The 22,573-nt window shown below is 37.7% G+C and overlaps 1 protein-coding gene across 21 annotated transcripts in view; it reads right to left on the reverse strand.

Moving 5' to 3' along the window:
* Positions 1-263: 263 nt before the first annotated feature.
* USP16 (ubiquitin specific peptidase 16) overlaps positions 264-22,573 on the reverse strand; it is a 30,130-nt gene continuing 7,820 nt past the window's right edge. For 11 of the 21 annotated variants that reach the window (XM_082703753.1, XM_082703763.1, XM_082703751.1 and 8 more), the window contains 16 exons: positions 22,286-22,464; positions 18,288-18,391; positions 17,369-17,472; positions 16,252-16,436; positions 15,578-15,673; positions 14,847-14,977; positions 14,449-14,536; positions 13,296-13,374; positions 11,415-11,506; positions 11,016-11,072; positions 9,920-10,096; positions 7,120-7,780; positions 5,952-6,046; positions 4,670-4,756; positions 797-953; positions 264-694 (listed from right to left, as the gene is read on the reverse strand). In XM_082703753.1, coding sequence (XP_082559879.1) covers positions 570-694; positions 797-953; positions 4,670-4,756; positions 5,952-6,046; positions 7,120-7,780; positions 9,920-10,096; positions 11,016-11,072; positions 11,415-11,506; positions 13,296-13,374; positions 14,449-14,536; positions 14,847-14,977; positions 15,578-15,673; positions 16,252-16,436; positions 17,369-17,472; positions 18,288-18,391; positions 22,286-22,464 — 2,417 coding nt within the window. In that variant the 3' untranslated portion in view covers positions 264-569. The remainder of the gene's footprint in view (positions 695-796; positions 954-4,669; positions 4,757-5,951; positions 6,047-7,119; positions 7,781-9,919; positions 10,097-11,015; positions 11,073-11,414; positions 11,507-13,295; positions 13,375-14,448; positions 14,537-14,846; positions 14,978-15,577; positions 15,674-16,251; positions 16,437-17,368; positions 17,473-18,287; positions 18,392-22,285; positions 22,465-22,573) is intronic. The other 10 variants (XM_082703754.1, XM_082703765.1, XM_082703752.1 and 7 more) reach the window with 1 other exon arrangement.

The following is a 22,573-nucleotide window of genomic DNA, read 5'->3' on the forward strand; positions in this document are numbered from 1 at the left end:
TTACTTAAGAGTATCTACCTTGGATCCATTAACAACTGCACAGAACCCACACCAGCTTGCACACACTATATGCCATCAGAATTGCAGATAACAGGATTTCTTTCTTCCAAGTATATACTACTGCCAATATCTAATGTCTATGCTTCAATAACCAACACTTTAAAAATTCACTTGAAATTTCATTAGCCAGTCTGAAACATTTTTTAAAATGTTATCTGCTAGGGTAAAAACGCAACTTAAAATCCTCCAAGTAATAAAACAAGTTTTGGGGTAAGTCAGTTTATTGATGTTATAACCCACCACCCAGACATATTTAAGCACAGAGGACTTAAGGAATTCAGAATCCTTTCCAGAAACTGGCAGCAAGAATAAAAACCACTATGACAATACAAAACCACTGTAAATTTTTAGGTGTCTTCCCTTCAGTATTTTAATAAACATGATTTCTTCTGGCATGTGTTTAATTTTAAGTGAACATGATTTTATAGTTAGGCTTTACTTCTTTATTATTATTACAGCCATTTTAAAAGCCATAAGCTTGTTTCTGGAGGAAGCACTCTTTGAAACTATTACAATACTCTCTCATAAAACAGGAGGTACGCTTGCGAGTTCAGTACTTTAGTTGTAGGCACAGCTTGCACATGCGTATCACTGATGTGAAACCACTGCCCTTTGGTTGACTGCATTTCAAAATCTGTCGAGAGAAGTAAAATTAAATATAAATGGGGAGATTCAAGTTCATTATTATTTTGGTTTTGCCATAATCTGAATACCAGAATTTTCCAAGATCTCTTACCTTGTGGAATATCCCCGTGAAGAACAAGATTCGAGAGATGACTATTCGCAGCTCTGGCCTTGGCATAGGCAGTATAATGCCCTGACCTCATGGTACCGCTGTGTTCAACGACGCCATATAAGGAATACAGTACTCTAGTATTTTCTTCAGCCACGTTCTTTCAAAGTGAACAGAATTCAAAAGTTAATTCTAGTCCCATTTACAGATGCCAGGGGCAGGATCAGTTTATGCAAAGGGTTTCTAACCTTTACTTTGAGAATGAAGAAATCCTAAGTCTGACCTTGACTACTTTTTCCCTACCTCTACCCAGCGTACTGAGGAGTGTCACACCATGGCTGGATGTTTTTATTGCTTTTATTAGAAAGTTACCATTGCTGTTTCTCTGCTAGAATCATAAACTTGAGGCCACCTGAAATTGCAGTTTCCTGGCCCAGATACTTAAATAATTGAACTTGCCAGCTTCTATAAGAGTCCTGGGCTCTGATAATTGCAAAATAATAGCTCTACGAGTATAGCTCCCCAGCCCCCACCCCGCCCACCCAGACTAAGTCATCTTTTAAGATCAAGAGGCTCACGTTTAAAAAACTCCCCCTTAAATTTATATATGTCCCTTAGAGATTCAACTTCTCACATGTTCACTTTCACCACCGAGACCATGGAGGCTGCTTATTCTAAGATACTATACATGCAGTAGGGCAGACTGGGGACGGGGAAAGGCGTTCTCTGAGTTGGGGGCCACTTTCAGACAACTTCCAACTTAGGTTCTCTTGTAAAAAGTCCTGAATGTGCATCCCTGTCCTTCCAAACTATCATCTCTTTACATCCATGGCCCCCTATTCATTAGAAAACTTCATACTTTGCCCCAAATCCTGTCTGCTCTTCAAAGAGTTGCTCCGCTTCCCAGGGTTTCTGCCGCCATCCCGACTGAGCTGCCACACCCAGGACTAAATTCTACAATGCGTCCTCCCTTGGAACTGTTCCACTTCAAGTCTTCCTATTTTTCTAGTCTCAGCCCACAACTCCTTCCATTCTTCCAGTTTTCATCTCACCTGTCTCCCCCTCTCCAACCTAACTGAATGTTCCAGTCCTTTTCTCCTGGCTGATGAAGCCTCTCCTGGCCTCATTCCCCAATCAGATCTGTGTCTTCACTACTCCAAGTGGCAATGGAACAGCAGTGTCAGCACAGACCACCACCTGAGACCTACTGAGGCCCAAGTGACATATGCACATTAAAGCTGGAGAACTTAGACCACATGCATCAGTCTTAGAAATCATTTTACACACACCACAGCTTTGCGAGCACATTGACCAGAAAATTCTACTCTGAATCCTACAACAAACCCTTTCCAGCCCCACACGCAGACAGCTGCTATTGCTAGGAGGCAAAATTACACACCCTGTGGATTGGTAAATTGACTGAGGACTAACTGGGATCTTCCGTGTGACTACGATCTTGTAACTTGTTCCTTAGCTCTCTAGTTCCACAGACTGCCTGCACAGCAACTGACCCGCACTTCACCACTCCTTTAGCCTCTCCTTATCCCCCAACCCTTGACTAATCTCTGCAGTTGACCTCACCTCCCACTTCAGGAAAACCAAGATAACAAGCTATTCAACTCTAAGCTGCCCATTCTCAGGAACATGAAGTACCTCTTCCTTTTGTTCAGAGACTATGCTCCCAACTTAGTGTTACTAAACTCTTCTCCTCTCCTCCAGGGTCCTGCTTAATCAGTTCTCTCTCTTTTCTGTATCTTCAAGGAGTAAATTTTCCTCTTGGCTTATGAACCTACTTAAGTCTCCCAGGCTTAACAAAATCACTGGTCCACCATCTTCCTTTTCAGTAAAGCCTCTGATGTATCTACAGGCTTTATTTCCAATATTCTCATTCAAGTCACCAACAATTCTTTAAAAATTTACCATGACCCCTATACCATCTAATCCACAAATACTTTTCTTTTTCTCTGATATTCTGACACTGAGGCCCCCTCACCCTTTCCTTGAAACTTGAACATGGGCCAATGACATTTTAGGCAAATAATAGATTCCTAATGACCCTGTGTTTGAACTAATCCAACTACAGGTATTTCTGTTTACCAGCAAAAGTGGCCCTGTCCCATGGTGATACAATGAAGATAATAACAATTCCCTTTACCCACCAGCTCGGAAATACCTTTCTTGAAGAATTCTAAATTGGGAGGCAGGAAAAGAGAATCTCTATCATTTCAAATTTTGCCAATAAAAACTTAGTAATGTTGATACTGAGGTATTTGGAATCTACAGCTTTAATAGGATAGTTTCTCGGGGCGCCTGGGTGGCTCAGTGGTTAAAGCATCTGCCTTCGGCTCATGTCATGATCCCAGGGTCCTGGGATCCAGCCCTGCATCAGGCTCTCTGCTCAGCAGGGAGCCTGCTTCCTCCTCTTTCTGCCTGCTTCTCTGCCTACTTGCGATCTCCGTCTGTCAAGTAAATAAAAATCTTTAAAAAAATAAATACTATAGTTTCTCTATCCAAATTCTTCAACACGGATATTTGCTGAGACCGTTGGTAGTGTCATCCTCTTCTTCACATGCCTCTTGGGCTCTGATGCTCACCAGAGTTGTCATTAACCATCTCTTCTCTTTCTCCGTGCTCCACACAGGAGATCCTATCCTGTTTTAACCACCAATGTACTGATTTCCAAATCTTTATCTCCAAATCTCACCTCCCTGCCTCAGGGCTCAGGCTTCACATATGTACATCCAAATGTTTTCTTAACAAAGCCCCATGAGTATTAAAAAATACATGAAAATGTACCCAAACCAAACTCATTCTCCTTTCTCCACCTCCCAACCTCTCCTCTTCCTGTGTTTCCTACCTCAGCTAATGCTACTCCCATGGCCCAGCTGCCTTGTCACTCATCCAGGCCTCAGGAATCATGCTCAATGCCTCTTGTACTACCCTTACCATCCATCTCAAGGCCTCTTCCTCATCTTCCAAACCAATCCCATCATAAGTCTGGTTAATTTTACCTCCCAAAATACTTTCGCAATCTTGCCTTCTCTTAACCTAGCTGAAGTCCTCACCATTGACTAAATTCAACATCTTCACCTCCTCTAATATGGAGACCCTGCCTCTCTGGTCTTTCCCTCTTAAAATCCAACCTCCTCCATGCTTCAGCAAGTCACCTGTGTAATACACGCATCTGGCTATGTCACCCCAGGGCTTCAAGCTCTTCAGTGGCACCCTACTACACTCTTAAGAAAGCCCAAGTTCCTCACCATGATAATCCTCCAGGCCTCATTCCCACCTCACTTCTCTGGTTTCACATCCCGGTGCTCTCTCGGCTTTGCACTGCAAGCTCTACAGCTGCTCATACTGCCAGTCCCTGGTCCCCACCACATCAGTTTACACATCTGTGCACCAGCTGTTCTGTTCCCTCAGCCTGAAAAACTTGCTTCCTCTTGATTCATCACAGTAACTCTTACTCTTTAAGTAGCGGTGGAGGTGTGGTCTACTTCACAGAGCAGACTTCCCTGACCCACCAACAACTGGGTTAAGTGCATACCACCCCGCTCTGTGTATACCAGTCTTAACACTCAACCATATTAAACTGAAATTAATTACCTGCTGATCTTTAGTCTTGTGCCCTCAGCTCCCAAGACAATGTCTGCCACCGTAACAGAGATTCAAAAAATGTTGAATTAAATTTAACAACCTAATATTCAAAATGATTCATCACAGATCTTGAAATTATAATGGTACAAAGATCAAAGACCCATTCTACTCAGTCATTCTTATCAACTTCATACTTAAGTGAGTTACTATTGGAGTATCTGATAAATAAGCTATGATTTCCCTTCAAAGGATCATCCCAAAAAGACCACTTTCACTTACCTTACATTTAAGGGTACAAAAAGGAGCCAAATCTAAGATTTCCGGAAATTTTATGTGTTTGTTAACTTTGCGTAGGTTAAAACCAGCCTAAAAAAAGGAGAGATAATAGATTTCTTTTCCTGGAAAATCTGTACACATTAAATAAACTGTAGTCTTACTCTGATGCACAAACCACCACCAACACCCAACCCTAGAGTTCAGTCTTCTCAGGAGACTCTTTTCTTTTCTTTCTGACCATTAAATGATTTCTGCTAGGTGCCCACCACACACACCCCCCAACGCACTAAGAAATGTGCTCCCACGGGGCGCCTGGTGGTGTGGCTGGTTAAGTGCCTGATTCAATCTCAAGCCAGACATGATCCGGCATGTTCAGGGTGGTATGGCCACAGACTTGATCTCACCTCAGGTCCTGATCTCAGGGGTGTGAGTTCAAACCCCCCACAGTGGGCTTCACACAAGGCTCATGGAACTGACTTAAAAAGAAAGAGAGAGGTGCGGGGGGAGAAAGACAAAGAAAGGAAGGAAGGAAGAAAGAAGAGAGAGAGAAAAAAAAGGAAAAAAGAGAAAAAAAAGAAAGCTGCTCCCCTGAGAAAATTCTCAGTGTTTCTGCTCTAGCCATCCAGAAAAGCCAGATTAGCTCAGAGTTCTGAGTGCTTAAAACTCAGCAATAGCAGAATACTTTTCTGTGGAGCCACATACTCTCAGCCTCCTTTCTAACCAAGCTTAGTGCTTGGCTCATGGAGACCCACCCAGCTAGGCAAACCCGTACACCACCCACTGCAGGGAAAATGTTGTAAAGGTACTTTGGGAATTTGGAACTTAATTTAAAACTTGTACTGCTTACAGAAGTCTTCTAGAAAAGACAGGGTCGCCAAAATGATGAAAATCCAAGGTATCAATGTCTTTTTATGAAGGGTCAGTAAAAATAAGGTACCACACCCCCAAAAAAATAGTATCACTAATTTTCTTAACTGTGAGATACAGCTAGTAAACTGGACTTTTTTTTTTTCTTAACCTGAGAAAAAAGTTTAGAGGAAGATGCTAATTTTACTAAGAAAAGACAACACGCGTTCTAATAAAATTGAGGAAGGATTGTGCCTACATGTCTCCACCTTGAGAGGCATCTTCATCTAAGCTTTTGTCATGCCCAGGTATATTTCTTAATTTTTTTTAAAGTTAGAATTACAAAACAACAGAAAACCAAAGAAACACAGTCATGTGGTAAGATAATAACAAAGCAAGTGTTACCTATTTAAAACAAATTTGAGCTAAAAAGGGGTACCTGCTGAAATCTCTTTAAATGAAGAGTGAGAACAGGAGGAGCAAGAGAAATTAGCATCTGCTTTTTCGCATTGGTATAAACATGTTTCCTTTCTCCTAAAGAAAGAAATTTTAACAGTGTGAAAATCATTTTAGATTTCTAGAGCATTCACATTTGCTATAGTATCATTTTAAGCATCTAACACAATCGATTTATCTTTTAAACTTTCTGGAAAGGACCAGATAGTAAATATTTTGGGTTCTGTGGACCAAGAGGCATAACCAAGGACATTTTGTAAGTATCAGTAAAAATTTCCACAAATTCCCACATTTTTATTGCTGTAATTCAAAATATAGCAATAACTGAATACAAGTACGATCTACCAAGGAGAACGGTACTGAAGAGATACCACTGAATCAGTTGGGGCTCAAAGTTAGTATTTTCTACCACCAAATCGTTTTCAAATGTTCATCAGTAAAAAATATTTCTAGACACCATACAAAAACCTGACTGTGAACAACAGTTGGCAAATGTCTGCTCTAAAACAAACTGAAATGCTATAAAGTCAACATAATTTACTTCCTATATTGACATGCAAATAAATAAAAACCTAGACCTTTTTTTTTTTTTTTAAAGTTTCGATAATTCTAGTAAGAATCCTTGGGACTCCACGATCCCTCCTTATCCCACTTACCCAAGCTCAAAAAATGGGGGTGGGGAGAAAGAGAATTATCACTATTTTTCTGTTCTGTATTTGAGGGCGACTAGAAGAAAGCACTGTCCTCCCGGTACCTTGCACTGGGCATGTCCCAGGAGCGCCCAGAGGAAGTGCAGCTCCCGGCATGGAGGGAGAGGAGGGCCAACACAAATGCTGACGGGAAACTGAGCAGACTAAGAGAGAGCCACTATCTGTGAGGAGCCTGTTGCAATAACAACTCAGTAGGATGATTCACCCCCAGAGAGAGGTGCTGGAGAGCAAACTGTCCCACTCGTATCTGCTGTTCGGCTGCCACAGAGTATCAGCCACTTTGGTCTGTTTGTTCAATCTTCTGTTAAAATATTACACAGGGGAGGGAACTTACTGATGCCGTGCAAATCCCGATACAATTAAGATAGCAGTATTCTACCTGTTCGTGCAAAATGTGCCCCTGAACATTATTTTCCCTTTCAATGAGAGAATCTAAATTACCTTTTATGTTTGCCTTTGGTCCACTAAACTGTCTCCGGGTACATACTTCACAAAGCAGCTTATTGGCATCTCGAAGTTTCTCATTTCGGGTGAACTGATATAAACAATGTTGGATCGAACACTCATCAGTATGGAAAGCCTCCCTGTTCGCAAGAGTACAGAAAGCAGTTTCTGGATCTTCGTTTACGACTTCAAATACCTTGGTCCCAGGAGAATGACTCTCATTCAGAATCTCTATATTTATTTCATCAGGTTGAAGAACAGTATTCAAGTTAAGGTTTTTGAAACCACTGGAAATGTCCACATCACCGCTCCCTTCTGTCAGATAGGCACCATTTACATTCCTAGTACAGTCACCGGGAGAAGATGCCAGGACCTCCAGATCGTTATCCACGTGGACACTGTTCATATCTACTTCTTCTGTGCATTTCTGATTGTCAGTTACACTTTCTACCATTTTTTCTTGGCCATTCACATCTTTCTGATTAACACAATATTCTTTATGTATAATTTCCTCTTCTGAAATATGGTTGGATTTAACATCCACTTCTCCCTGAAGTGACATTTCAACCTCACATTCATTATCTTCAGGATGGTCAATGGTACAGATATCATTTAAATGAAGAACTTTTCCTTGAATTTTTTGTTGCCTTCGTTGGTTCTGTGCAAAAAGCATGAAACATTAAAAAATAAAACTAAAAAAAAAAAGGAAGAAGAAAAAATAATAGGAGAAGAAAAAGCATACATGTACCACATCAGCTTACCAAAAAGCTTATAAGGAAGAGTGTGCACTTCTTGTTTACCAAAAAGCTTATAAGGAAGAGTGTGCACTCCCAGAATTCTGATCCTAAAAGCTCCTTTACTATCAGGGATCAAATAAATTTTGAAGAAAGCTCGTTCACTGAAACCAGGAATAAACTATCACCAGTCATCAACATATTGTGACACGGTGGGGGGGGATAAAAACATGCAAGACACAGTCTGTGTTCTAAGGGAAGTGACCAAGACAGGGTAGTAAACTAGACAGAAACTGCCAAATCGAAGCAGCCAAGTAGGAAACCACGTGGGGAGAGGACTACAAAGAGAGCAGGAAGCAATGTATCCACGTGTATCCAAGGTTGTACTGAGGGAAGAAAAAACAAACTGAAAACTCCAGGATGCACAAGTACAGGACTGTTTTGGGCAGGATGGAGGAAAACATCCCAGGAAATAAATGGCCCCAAATTAGAGAGGAAGCAAGGAAGCCTCACGAACAGAGGACAATAAAGGACTTCCCTCCTAAAAGCATTCTGATCTGCCATTTGCAGCCTATTTACAAGCAGAGTGGGGAGAAAGGCATTTCATCACCACTACTGTCACTGGAATGCCTACAGACTCCAAATAAGATGACAGTCCCGTGCGGCTAATCTGTAATAGCAGAAGGCTGAAGGACACACACAGGACACAAACATTTTCCCGTGTGCCTCAGCTACAAACAGTTAGAACATGAAAGAAAAATGGAGAAAGGATATAAGCAAATACTGCAAAGAAAAGGGAACCCAAAAGGCTCAAACATAAAAACATACTTATATTAAAATAAATGGAAAATAAACTGCATTGAGAAATTATTTTCCATCTATGAAACCAGCAGAAATCCAGAAGTTTGATAACACACTTCTGTCAAGGTTAAGGAGAAACAGCAAATCTCATTGTTGCTGGTGGAAATATAAATTGGTACAGCCTTTGTGGAGGGCAATTAGGTACATCTATCAAAATTACAAACGCCATCCCTCTTCTCAAAATGTGCCGTACTGATGACAGGCGTACAGGATTATTCACTGCAGCACTGGTTATTAGAGAGCAAAGACTACAGACAGCCTAAATCAATAGAGAAACAGTGAAATGAGCTACAGGACATCTATAAAGGAGAATACTGTACTGCTGTTTAAAACAACAGAATCTTTGTGTCCTGAAGTGGAAAAATCTCCAAGAACCCAACTAAGCACAACCCAACTAAAACAAAGAATCCAGAACAGTGTGTATAATTTCTTTAAAAATTGGGGTGGGGGCGCCTGGGCAGTGGGTTAAAGCCTCTGCCTTCGGCTCAGGTCATGATCCCGCTGTCCTGGGATCGAGCCCCGCATCGGGCTCTCTGCTCAGCAGGGAGCCTGCTTCCTCCTCTCTCTGCCTGCCTCTCTGCCTACTTGTGATCTCTATCAAATAAATAAATAAAATCTTAAAAAAAAAAAAAATTAGGAGGAAAAAAGACTACATATTTGTATTTGACCATATTTTTCAAAAGAAACTCCAGAAGGACACATACGAAACTAATGCAAGTGGTTATCTATGTCATGAAAGGACAGAGCTGGAGGGGTACTTTGTGCTTCTTTATATATTTTTAAATTTTTGAAAGTCAATGTATTAAAAGAACTCAAAAAATTATTAAAAATGAACTACAACTCCTAAAAGTTTTCACAAATACGGGTGTGCAGGTGGCTCAGTCAGTTTGATACCTGTCTCTTGATTTTGGTTCAGGTCATGATCTCAGGGTCATGAGATAGAGCCCCACAGGGTCTCCATGCTGGGCTGGCATGGAGCTTGCTTGGGATTCTCTTTCTCCACCCCCTACTATTCCCCCCCCCGCCCCGCCCACCCCACCCCAGCTTCTGCTCTCTCCTTCTAAAAAAAGGAAAGGTCTCACAAGCAACACAAGATTTTAAAAACACAAAAGCACAACATTTTCTTTTGGTCATTCAGACTTCAGACTCAATAGTTGCAAATATAAAATTAGAAAAGCATAGTTTTCTTCCCAGTTACCCACCTTGGCTTGCTTTTTGGCTTGCTTCTTTGCTTTCTTCTGTAAGTGCTTACTTGTTCCCGATGGAATGTCACTCCTTTCTTTGATGTAACTATCATTGTCTTTCTCCTCCTCACTCTCTTTATCTTCATCTTCCATGGTCTTTTTCAAATTTTTATCATTTATACTTTTCTTACCACTCTTAAAATATGAGCCAAAAATAAAATTTTACAACTATTTGGTGAAGAGATTTCATGTTACCTAAGTATTTTTCTACTCCTATTTCATATTGGTTTTACTTTCTACAATGTTTGAAAATATATCTAGGACAAACTCATTCATCTCAAATACTAGAACAATCTTACATACTGAGAAAACAAGCCAACAAACAAAACAGTAAAAAAGGCAGCTTCTCATGCCAGTAAAATTGAAAGGAATATCATGCATTTTATTAAGATATGTGCTGCCTCCTACAGTAATTATGCCACTTTCTAACTGCGCTTTCTGTTTATCAGTGGTTTATTTACTTGTCCCACTACAGGCATTCCTTTTTATCCTTTTCCTTCTTCCCATGTAAATGAGAATTTTAGAAAAAGGGAAAATAAAGTAAATTTGGTAAGACTTTAATCACTAAGTAACACAGATTAAACAGACCCTGAATTCATATGAAGCTGAATAACAATTTATCCAATATTCATAACAGGCTTTCTTTTTTCCAACCACTAGTTGATGAAGCCGAATTGATATGGCTTAAAACTGAGATACTATCTATTAACATGCATGAACTGAATGAAGACTGTAAGGGATTTATGTTTAGTCTTAAATAACAAAAAAAATTTAATTTTTAGTATAAAGAAAACACTTTCCCTATAGGTCTACCAATCAAGCTAATAATCCATAAAGAATTCTAGACACACTATCTATACTTTTTTAAAATAAAATAATATTTACCCCAATTTCCATTCAAATCTTTAAAATTCTTCTGTCTCAAATACATTTCAAAAAATTCCTCCAAGGGTTAATGTACAAACTTGGAAAAGAGTGACAAGGCTTCCCTCATAAAATCTAACACAGGGAGGAAAAAAATCTACTTAAACAAAATACACTCAGTAGGTCTTACCTGATCATCTAAAACTGGTAGAGACAAATCAAGGAAAGATTCATGAACCAAGGAGACCTTAATCAACCAAAACAGATAAATGTAAAAAGGAAGGAAAAGATTCATTTTAGACATTATATAGTAAGATTACGGTGGGGGGTTACATTTTAAAATAAATTAACAAAATAAAAAATTACAATGTTGAGGGCTTTGGGTTAGGAGAAATAACTTGAAATGTTAAACTAACTTCTTTCAGACATAAGGAGTGCTCACAGTCCCAGGAAAGAACTATGAAGATTTGCACAGCCCAAAAGAGAAAACCTTATGAAACTAGATACTTCTGTTTTTGAAAGATACAACCGATGAAATACAATCTATTAATATTAATGAATAAATCCAGTCCACATTACATCAACTTACAGTTCTGCATTCATCACACATGATTGTACTAGTTAGTTCACCACCAAAGATGCGGTCCACAAAACTTGGTACAGATTTTTTCTTTTCATAATCTAGAAGGGGAAAAAAGGTTTATCAATTACCCTTACGTAATTAACAGAATAAGTTAAAACTATTTACTTACCTATCTAACCTTAAAATTTTATTTTTAATTTCCTATCCCACAGGTTTTCTCTGTTCATAATTACCATTTTATTTTATGCCATAGTCAGCAGCAAATACTCCGCTTTTGAGCATAACACAATTTAACACAATCATGTCTCATGAAAAAGAAAAAGTTCTTATCCTAGATCGGGTCAGTGGAAAATAAACCGTGCAAGTCAGTGAGACCTTCTACATGTCAATATCCCACTAGTAAAATGAACAGATGGGGCCAAGCTGGACGATACTCTAGACCACTTCTAGCTCTGCCACTCTCATAATATTCAGCAGCAAACTGAGGAGAGAATGCCCATAAACTTTTAAACTCTAAGACTGAACTCCATTCAAAGTCAAATCAAAAAACAAACAAACAAACAAAAACACTAGGAAAATGTTTCAGACAAAATCTTCTTTTTATTTTTTCTATGTTCCCAGAAATAATCTTCATAAGTTTAGAATAAGACAATTTTACCACCTGGTCACCCAATTTTCTAAATACGTGAAATATATAAGCCTTATTCAAATGGTAAGTGTGTCCATTTATACAGAAACACACTTGATGACAACAGCGCCAGCAGGGCAGGATTCTCTCTGCTACTGGCCCGGCCCTAAAGGACACTAAGGAGGCAAACAGGTGCTATGTGTTGATTCTAAACTGTGCTTCAAAGGGGTGCCTGGCTGGCTCCATCAGTAGAGCACCTGACTTTTGATCTTAGGGCCCTGCATTCAAGCCTCACAAAACCAAAACAAAACAAAACAAAAAATCGTGTTTTACAATATAGTAACCACTAGTCACTTGTGATGATTTAAATTAAAATTAAATAAAAGTAAAAGTTTAGCCCCTCAACCACCCCAGTGACATTTCAGGAGCTAAATGGCCACATATGTCTAGTGGCTACTCTATCAACATAAATACGGAAGAGTTCCATTATCACAGAAAGTTCTATCGGACTGGTCTGTTTTAAATCTTTAAATGCCACACAATAATAATGAAGTTGGCTCCATGATTAACAAACCAGTTACTGACAATTCACACAGACAAGTGTAACTCACATATCACTGCTCATTAGAAATATAGTTGACCTTTGAACAACACTGTGTTGAACTGTGTGGGTCTGAACTTTGTGGGTCCACCTATATGCGAATCTTTTCAATAAATACAGCACAGTACTAAAAATGTATTTTCACTTCCTTATGGTTTTCTCAATAACATTTTCTTTCCTCTAATTAACTTTATGTAAGAATGCCATACATAATACATATTACAAAAAAAATACATGTTACTTTTCCACTTAGGTTATCAGTAAGGCTTCCGGTCAACAGTAAACCATTAATAGTGATGTTTTTGGAGAGTCAAAAGTCATAAATAGATTTTCAACTGTGCAGGAATGGGGATGAGAAGAAACTGGTGTCCTTAACCTCTGCATTGTTCAAGTGTCAACTGTGTAAGCTTTTGAAAAACAAAACTGATCTCATTTTAGCTCTATCTTTTTAAATTTCACTATAATACTGCATAAAAATACACCAAAGTTAAATTTTTCAAAAATATTCCCCTTTGGAGTATAAATTATTTTTCTAAATCATTGGTGATAAAGAAAAATTATGTTAATAACTGAATTTGAAATAAAAGTGCCAGCAATCTTGTCCTAAGTTACAGAAGAATTCAACTATAGTGTGTTAGTTCAAAAAGTCAGACATTACCTTTAACTTTATTTTTTAGTTCTTCATCCAATTTTTCAGTAGAATTACCAAATGCTTTAAGAATTCCTTTACTCACTCTCTAAAAGTAATAAAATGGATATATATATACTATTAAATTTTTAAAGTTTTATAGTTATTTTCCCTAGAAAATATGTAATCAAGTCTGATCAAGAATTAGCTCCCCAAACTTACTGAATAAAAATTAGTTATTTCTAAGGTCACATTTTTGAAATTAATTCAAGGAGCTAAAAAAAATTACAAAACAATCACTAACCCCTACACAAAGGCACTGTCTTACTTTAAGATTTTAATCTATTCAAACCAAAGCATTTGAGCCCATGCCCACCTCCTTTGGAAAGACCACTGAAATATTATGTCCTAGAAGCAGACTGTTTAAATGAGAGCTATAGGGGAATCCAGCATTCAAAGCTGAGAGCCACCATTACGGGGTGACCTTGAACCAGGTCCTGAATCTTATTTACACCCTAGCTTCACAGTCTATGGAATGAGAAAATGATTTACAGCATCCACCTCAGAGAAAGGTTGGGAGGACCAAGTAAGATAACTCACACAAAATTCTAAAAACAATGCTTGATATAAAATAAGAGCAAAATAAATGTCATCACTAGTTATCCCTTGTTTTTACTCATATTACTATTATTAATTATACTCAACATCCCCAAATACATTACTTTACATCTGGCAATTTACAAACATTTAAAAACGTAACTACATTCCCTGACTCTTAAAAATGAGCATACTTCCTAGACTCAAAAAGCGGTGTTAAATCACACTCAGAGCAAGAGTAAGAATGCGCTGCAACTGGGAACTGTTTTGGGAGAAACATTTTCCAATACTCTGGAGCACTCCTGGCATAGGCTAGTACTATAGAACAGCTCCTAAAGAATATTAATGCCCTAGCCACCAAGGAAAACAGAGCAACATGAAAAGGAGAATCATTTCTAACTCTCTACATTCATTTTACTGATTAAAATATACCAGTTGAAAACACTGGTGTGGAAAAAAAATTTTAAATACAATGGCCTCAATAACTAGTTTTCATTGCTTTAATTAATAAGCCTTCAGATGTTAAATTCCGGACAAGTTAATGAAGATGGGATTATATAAATTATACTGGTCAAAATATGCTAACTTGTTGTTCTTCTGCTCTCATTCCATCCAATAAATACCGAAGCAGCTCCTGGCTGTCTTGTTGCTGATAGCCTTTAAACCGTACTGCTCTACAGAAAAAAAAAAGAAGAAAAGACAGAAAAACAATGATGAGTCTACTAAAATATGAAACTATTTTTATAAAATCTTAGGATCACATTCCAAATCTCAAAAGTAATGTACTTTCTCAAAATTTCCATTCAGTTTTGACAACACCCTTAGTAGATTTAATTTTCACATGAAGTTCATGTTTTTTAATCCAAATGAAATAAACCATGCTGTAATATATATACTGGATTGACTTTAATGCTATTGAGTTTTTCATATTATTTCTCAGCATCTTACTGATGCACTGAAAACAAAATCAAAGCAGATACTCACTTTTTACAGACCTGAGAAAAGAGTTCTTTAGGTGTCACGATTCCCTTTTTGGTCTCTTGCATCTCATTAAGAAACTGGCTCATGGCTAAAGTAAGAGGGCCTGGAGGCTCAAGGTTTATTTCTAAGGGTTCCTGAATATGGGAATAAAAATTACTTTCTTCAGTCAAAGTTTGGAATCATTTATGTTTCCAAAATGTAGCTAATCAACTGCTATTGCCAATGTTCCTGATAGAGCGGTCACATTTAAAACTTCAAAAAACGTACATCAAAAGATGTAGAAAGTTTCTGTTCATTGACTACTTATGAAAAAATCAGTTCTACTGTTTTAGTTTTAGAATATCAGGAGTAGACCACCTAAGAATCGAAAGAGCCAGAGCAAAATGTGAATAATAAAAACGGACAGGATAAAATTCATTTTACTACACACAATTTGAGCCACCTGAAAAGCTGTTGAAAATAATAATGCATGCCTAGGGCTTCATGCCTATCAACAGCTTTCCCAAAAATTACACCAAACACCAGAGCACAGCACAACATTGCATACATGTAGCAAATAAATCTAAAGGCTTAATCTATTAGCCTGAAAATGTTTCACTCAGTAGTCTAAAGTAAAAGCAAACAAAACAAGTAAAAAAAGGTGAAAATGAGCATAAATTCTTTAAAATAATTTAGAATGCAGATATTCAGAGAGGAGAATTACTGATTGTAAAAGAAAATCTTTAAGTACATACAGTTAGTGCCAAATCAGGAGGTTCAATTTTTACAATTGTTCCGGACATTTTTACTTCTTTTAGTAGTTCTCTCAGCACTGGTGTTTGTGACAAATTCTGGAATATGGGATGGAAACAAAAGGAAATTTATTTCAAAGCAAATCAAATATTTACTTTATCACTAAAATATTTAAACAGTTTAACTGTCTATTCTATCAAAACAGAAAACTACTATCAACACTGCAGTCTTTATTGTATCGAGCTCAGGAAACAAAAGGTAGCAGCATGCTCTTTTCCCCCCACTTTATTTGGCTCATAAGTTCTTCAGTTCAGAGCTTACTCATCACCCCCAAAAGGGCACTGCCTACTATCTAACATGAAGTAGTTACATTACCATTACCACCATCTGTAAGTAGGTATTTGTTTCGGTACTAGGTTATCCTGTGCTTCCCCAACGTTTGAGTACGAGTTCCTTGAAGCCAGGGTCAATGTTTATTTTGAATTCTAATGCATGCAATGCTTAGCACAGTGTTTTACTGTCATATAAAGTCAACAGTTCCTGAAGTATTCTTCGAAAACCCAGAAATAAATTACTTGGGGAAAAAAATTAATACTATAATAAGAAGTATGCAAGAACATCCTATAATGTGAGGGAAAAAAGTTTTATAGAGTGAAAAAAAAATTAACGTTGGCACCTGCATAACTGCATTGAAGAAACATGTATTTCCTAAATTACTGAGTCCTTTCACAGTTATTTGGGTAGCAGAATTAGTGGAAGGATTTTCTTTAGTCATGTTTTCCTTTTTTTCTCGCTCTTGTTCATTTTTACTCTCCTTTTCTAATTTTTTATTTTCGAGTTCAATGTTACCATCTTTTGCTGCTTTAAGGGGAAGAAAAAGGAAAGAAAAAGCGATTCAGCAAAATGTATACCAAATGCAAAGTTATACTTGGGACAGAGTACTAGAATTTGTGAAATTTTACCTAACATCATTATTCCCATCTGTTTGATTTTAAATGTTTTCTAATAAATGTAAGTAAATTACCATCACAAGAGAAAAACCACTAAAAAATATGTGAAAGTGATGGAAGCATTAGTTTGACAAATGAAACCAAACACTGTATGTTTGGTATAAACCCTCCCCCTTTCTACTGCAAGGCGTTTTTTAATAAATGAGCACATCCTACCTTATGAAATTAGAGTATAAAGCAATCAAGTAAAGAATGTGGACATGAAATATATTTTTAAATGAACAGGTCAAAAACGAACCCTGAAGTTAAGAACAAATAATTCTGGCTGGGCAAAGATACTTCTGTGACTGTAAAAATCAAAACAAGTTTAAAGCAGATGATGTATGCCAACCCAATCAACTTGATTATGCATGAAAAAAAACTGAGAAATAGCTGGCCTTCACTTTTGTATTATCCAAACACAAATGTAACAAAATGAAGTCAGTATGAGGCAGGCCTCTCTCAAGTCCCCCTCTACAGAAAGGGCATCACTGCTCATTACTTCAGACTGTCACAGACTCTGACTAGATGATTTCTTAGATTCCCTTCCAACACAGGATAATAATTTATATTCCCAATGTTTTACATTCTTAACCAAAAATAGTTCGTTTGTTTGAAATCAACCATAATTCATTTTATTCAGGTATATGTAATGCTGAGCAGTACAGATACATTAATGGATACATAAAGATACATTAGTTAGCATTATACATTTAATAATTAAGCTAAATTAACATTAAGTTAACATTAAATAGATACATTAAGTTAACATTACAGCGTACATTAAGAAACAAATGATTTTACCTGATTTTGGAGTTGTAGTACCAGCTTGTTTTCTAACATAATCAACCACCTGACCCAATCTGTTTGAACTACAATACTGGACCTCATCATCACATAGGTAACACCTGTGTCCCAAAAGAACACAGAGAAGAAAAGTGACAAACACAACCAAAAAAGGGGACAAATTATAATGCTTGGAACCCAAAAATGTGTAAACACCAAATTATTCTATTAAAGAAAATGAAAATAAAAACTCTGTGGTTTCTTGAAGAAGATTACCCATGTTAACTCCGGTTTACTATTAGTAAAATTAGCCAGAACTGTGGCTACATACAAATACTATAGGAAAATTCCAGACATTTTGCTGAAATGGCTAGTTACAATATTAGAGTCAAAAGTTTTTTCTACACATATTTCAAAATACAGACCTACATCATTAAAATTCACAAGTTTTAAAATTGACAGATGATGTTCTGTGAACACGGCTGTGTAAATGTTTTTTAAAGATGTGAAAACTGGTTTTGATGTTACAAGAAATACATGTACCAGTCTGACATTTATTTTCACGCAAATTCATTGCCAAAATTTTACTATATTCTCAGTTCATCTGAAATTTGTTCTCAGTGTTCCAAATTTTAAATAATAACCCACCACATGCCATTTATAATATCACAAGCAAGAAGAAAAACAAACGGGTGAAGATTCACAGGTCTTCTACATGCTACAATTTCTAAGTGTGTACAATACTAAGCAAAAGGTTCTCAAATATCACATTCTCAAGCCTTCTGAAAGTGACAGTATTTAAACAAATTCCACAAAAATTTAAACTTTCTTGCTCCTTAAACACCTCCATTCCCCAATTTCTTGCTCCTTAAACACCTCCATCCCCCCATTTCAAATAATTACCAGTCAAATGATAGGCATAAGAGTTGAAACTTACCAGACACTCCAGTTGTCCAAACTGAGAACCAGACAATGAGGTTCAGATCTTGGTGTCATATAGTGCTTCAAGGCATGTTGCTCCTGAGAATCTCTGCCACAGCCCTAGAGAATCATAATCATAAACCTCGCAGCCACAAAAGTTCACAAAAAGAGAATTCATAATTCATAATGCAAAAGAAAATGGCTTGAAAAATTCTCACTCTTACAATTCTAAAATAACATGTTAGACTCTAAAGAGAGTACCAATTTTGTGAAAACCTAAGTACGAACAGGCAACTGAAAACATCTCAACAAGAAGGTATTTAGGAACAGTGCACTCAAAGTATTCTTCCTCTCCAACTTATCCTTTCTAGTCCCAACTAAACCACGTTAAGGAGCCATTCACTAGGTCTAGTGTGAGCCACTTAACAGCTTCCTAAGTATTTTCCTGACTTTGACTTTTTCTTCACGTACATATTTTTTTCAGCTTAATGGTATCTGAAACAAATTTCTGTTCATATACTCAATTCAAAAATTATGAATTGCTTTCAAACTTTTTATTACTTTTTTTAAAAGATTTTATTTATTTGTCAGAGTGAGAGAGAGAAAGAGAGAGGTAGGCAGAGGGAGAAGCAGGCTCCCTGCCAAGCAAGGAACCCCATGTGGGACTCAATCCCAGGACCCCAGGATCATGACCGGAGCCACAGGCAGACGGTTATAACCAACTGAGCCACCCAGGCACCCCTGCTTTCAAACTTTTAATTAACAAACCTAATACCATCTGACCCTATTTTCTGGAGTTAACTTTCATATTGTCCTATATCAAATCCCACCCAGTTGTCAAGGTCTAGCTCAAAGACCACCTCCTCTCAGAAGCCTATGTTTATCCTCCTGGATGAGAAAACACTGTATGCTTGCTGTAAACAAACTCCTACAAAACATGGTGTAAATTCCTGGTGGCATTCCTTATGTTCTACTTCATAGTAAAGTTGTTAATGTTTATATCCTTCTTCCCCTGAACTATAAATCCTGAAGATACAAAAACAGAATTAATCTTCTACTACCAAAAAAAAAAAAAAAAAAAATTAGCAAATGGAAGGAGGTCAATACGCATTAACTGAACAAGCAAATGGGAGATTTTTCACCTACAAGATGTATAGACTTAGTCATAAAAGAATACGACCAGATTTTCTGTCTTTTGCTGGTTAAGTCACTGTTATGAAATATATCTTCACTATGTATCTATCTGAATTAGGCCACAAACTCTCTTAGATTGCACTACAGAAGTGGTCCTGTTTCTATAAAGCTAAAAATATACCTCGAAGGGGAACTGTTTATCAATGGCTTCTAATCTTCTATGGTATCAATACCACTGATTTAATTTATCCCATTCAATATTCAATGCTAAATAAATGATTATTAATTTTGAAAAAAAGTTTTCTTAACACCATTTGAGATTATTTGAAACTTAGAATGAGATGACTTGTCTTAAGATAGCAGTTGAAAGGGCACCTGGGTGGCTCAGTGGGTTAAGCCTCTGCCTTTGGCTCAGGTCATGATGTCAGGGTCCTGGGATCGAGCCCCACATCGGGCTCTCTGCTCGACAGGGAGCCTGCTTCCCTCTCTCTCTGCCTGCTTCTCTGCCAAGAGAGGTTGTCATCTCTGTCAAATAAATAAAATCTTAAAAAAAAAAAAAAAGATAGCCTTTGAGAATCTCTTGCTAATAGTGCAAAAGGTGACTATAGCAGGACGAAAGTTAACAATTAAGAGTGATATTATCTTAACTTTAGGAACTAAATAGATAGCAAAATAAAATTTATAATAGGAAATGTATTCTGAAAAGGTAAAGGAAAATATATTCATTCTCACTTTATAAATTTAAGAGCTTCAGTGAAAACCTTTCAAATACAAATAATAAATGTGTTCTTTGCTAACATTCAATTTTATTTTTTAAATAGGCTCCACGTTCAGCATGGAGCCTAGTACAGGGGGCTTGAACTCATGACCCTGAAATCAAGACCTGAGCTGAGATCAAGAGCTGGGTGCTTAACCAACTGAGCCACCCAGGAAGCCCCAACATTCAAATACTTTTAAATTGTCTGACTGCAATGAGATAGCACTATTCTGCTATCAGAACTGTTAAAAATAAACTGCGACAATACTGAATGCTAGCAAGAATGCAGAGACAGTTGATCACTCATACAGAGCAGGTAGAAATATAAAACATTAATGGACACTCTGGAAAACAGTTCGGCAGTTTCTTAAAAACTAGATATTCAACTAGTACATAACAGTAATTGCACTCTTAGACATTTTTCCAAAAAAATGAAATTATAAAAATTTGTTTACAAATGTTCATAGCAGCTTTCTTTGTAATCACCAAATATGGAATGAGAGCAGACCAGATGTCCTTCAACAGAAGAATAAATAAACTGTGGTACATCTATAGCATGGAATACTACGCAGTAATAAAAAAGAACTATACACAATTTAGTAACTTTTAAGGCAATTATGCTAAGTGAAAAAGCCAATCCAAAAATGTTGTATACTGTATGATTCCATTTACATAAAATTTTTGAAATGACAGAATTTTAGAAATAAGGAACAGATGAGTGGCTGTGGGGTGCTTGAGGGAGAGATGGCAGTAGGGATGTGGGTGTAATTTTAAAAGGGCAACATATGGGGTGCCTGGATGGCTCAGCTGGTTGAGCGTCCGCCTCTTCATCTCAGCTCATGTCTTGGTCTCAGGGTTGGGAGTTCAAGCCCTGCATTAGCCTACTTTAAAAAGGGGGCAGGAGCATGGGCAACACAAGAGATCTGTGTAATTTGACAGTATTTGGTATCTTGACTGTGCTGGTGGAAACATGAATCTAGACAGGTGACAAAACTACACAGAACTTAATACACACAATCGCACATGCACAACATACATACACACAAATGAGAAGTAAAACTAGGAAGAACTGCTTAAAAGTGAATGGACTGTATCAATATTAACATCCTGGTTGTGATATTATACTATAGTTTCATAAAATATTCCACTTTGAGGGTGCCTGGGTGGCTCAGATGGTCTGCCTTCGGCTCAGGGCATGATCCCAAGGCCCTGGGATTGAGCCCCCATCGAGCCCCTGGCACAGCAGAGTCTGCTTCTCCGTCTCCCACTGCTCCTCCCAGCTCCCACCAGCTTATGCTCTTTCTCTCTCACTTGCTCTCTCTCAAATAAATAAAATCTTTAAAAAAAAAAAAAAGTTCCACTGGGGGAAATGGGGCAATGTATATAGGGATATCTCTATATTACTTCTTATACTGTATATGAATCTATAATTATCTCAAAAAAAAAAATTCCATTAAAAAGAAAAAAAAAAGTCCTCTGCCTCATCTTGAAGCTTCATGACAGGAATGCCGCCCAGCCCAGTAGCCTAACATAGGAACTTAACTTGCCACCAATAACAGAGAGACCTGACCTTTGGTACCATGGCAATACTGTGAGCTGTTCTGCCCCTAGATACCATCCATGCCAAAACCCAGGTACTCACTCCCCCAGCTGCCACGAACGTGGCCTACTGACAGCTCACAGCTCAATCTATCCATCCCCAGGAATTATCCTCAGTGTAACGAAGCTGCCTTGCCCAAGGTCAGTTCCCCACCCCAGCAGCATCCCACAGCCAGTGTTTAGTCCATGCACAAGTACAAAGGCCTGGCCCCTTCACTCAGCTCAGGACACCTCTGAAGGCCAGAATTCATTATGGGATCAGCTGAGGCCCCATAGTACTGCCTCTCACTTCAACTTCTCCCTCTGCTTAATCTTGGCTCCCTAACTCTCTTCCTGGTTGTGGTACTTGAGAACACTATCCAATAAACCATATATACACAGACCTCAGTCCCCAATCTGTTCTCCAGGAAAAAGGACCTAAACCAGCTGGCAGCCTACTCACCCAAACTGTGGTTTTACTAACACCTTCTAAATAAATTCAAAGAGTTTTATAAAATCCCATATTGATCAAAACCGAAGCATACCTGATGCCCACATTTAAGACATAGCCAAATTGAAGGGTTTTCTTCTGTTTCTTCTTCAGATTTATCTTTTACTTTATTGTCCGTCTTACAATCTTGGCAAATATTCCATTCCACATTCAATAAAGCCCTTTTCAAATTACCTTGTTCCAATCCTTTTCTAATGTGTCTGCACATAGGTTCTATTAAAACAAATAATAAAGGAGTATGTGAGATAAAAATGGCTTTCTGAAGTTAAACTCAAAACCTACCCTTCATCTGAACTTCAAAAATGAATTTATAAACAAACTG

The sequence above is a fragment of the Mustela nivalis genome (genome assembly GCF_964662115.1).
Source record: "Mustela nivalis genome assembly, chromosome: 1".
Taxonomy (NCBI): Eukaryota; Metazoa; Chordata; class Mammalia; order Carnivora; family Mustelidae; genus Mustela; species Mustela nivalis.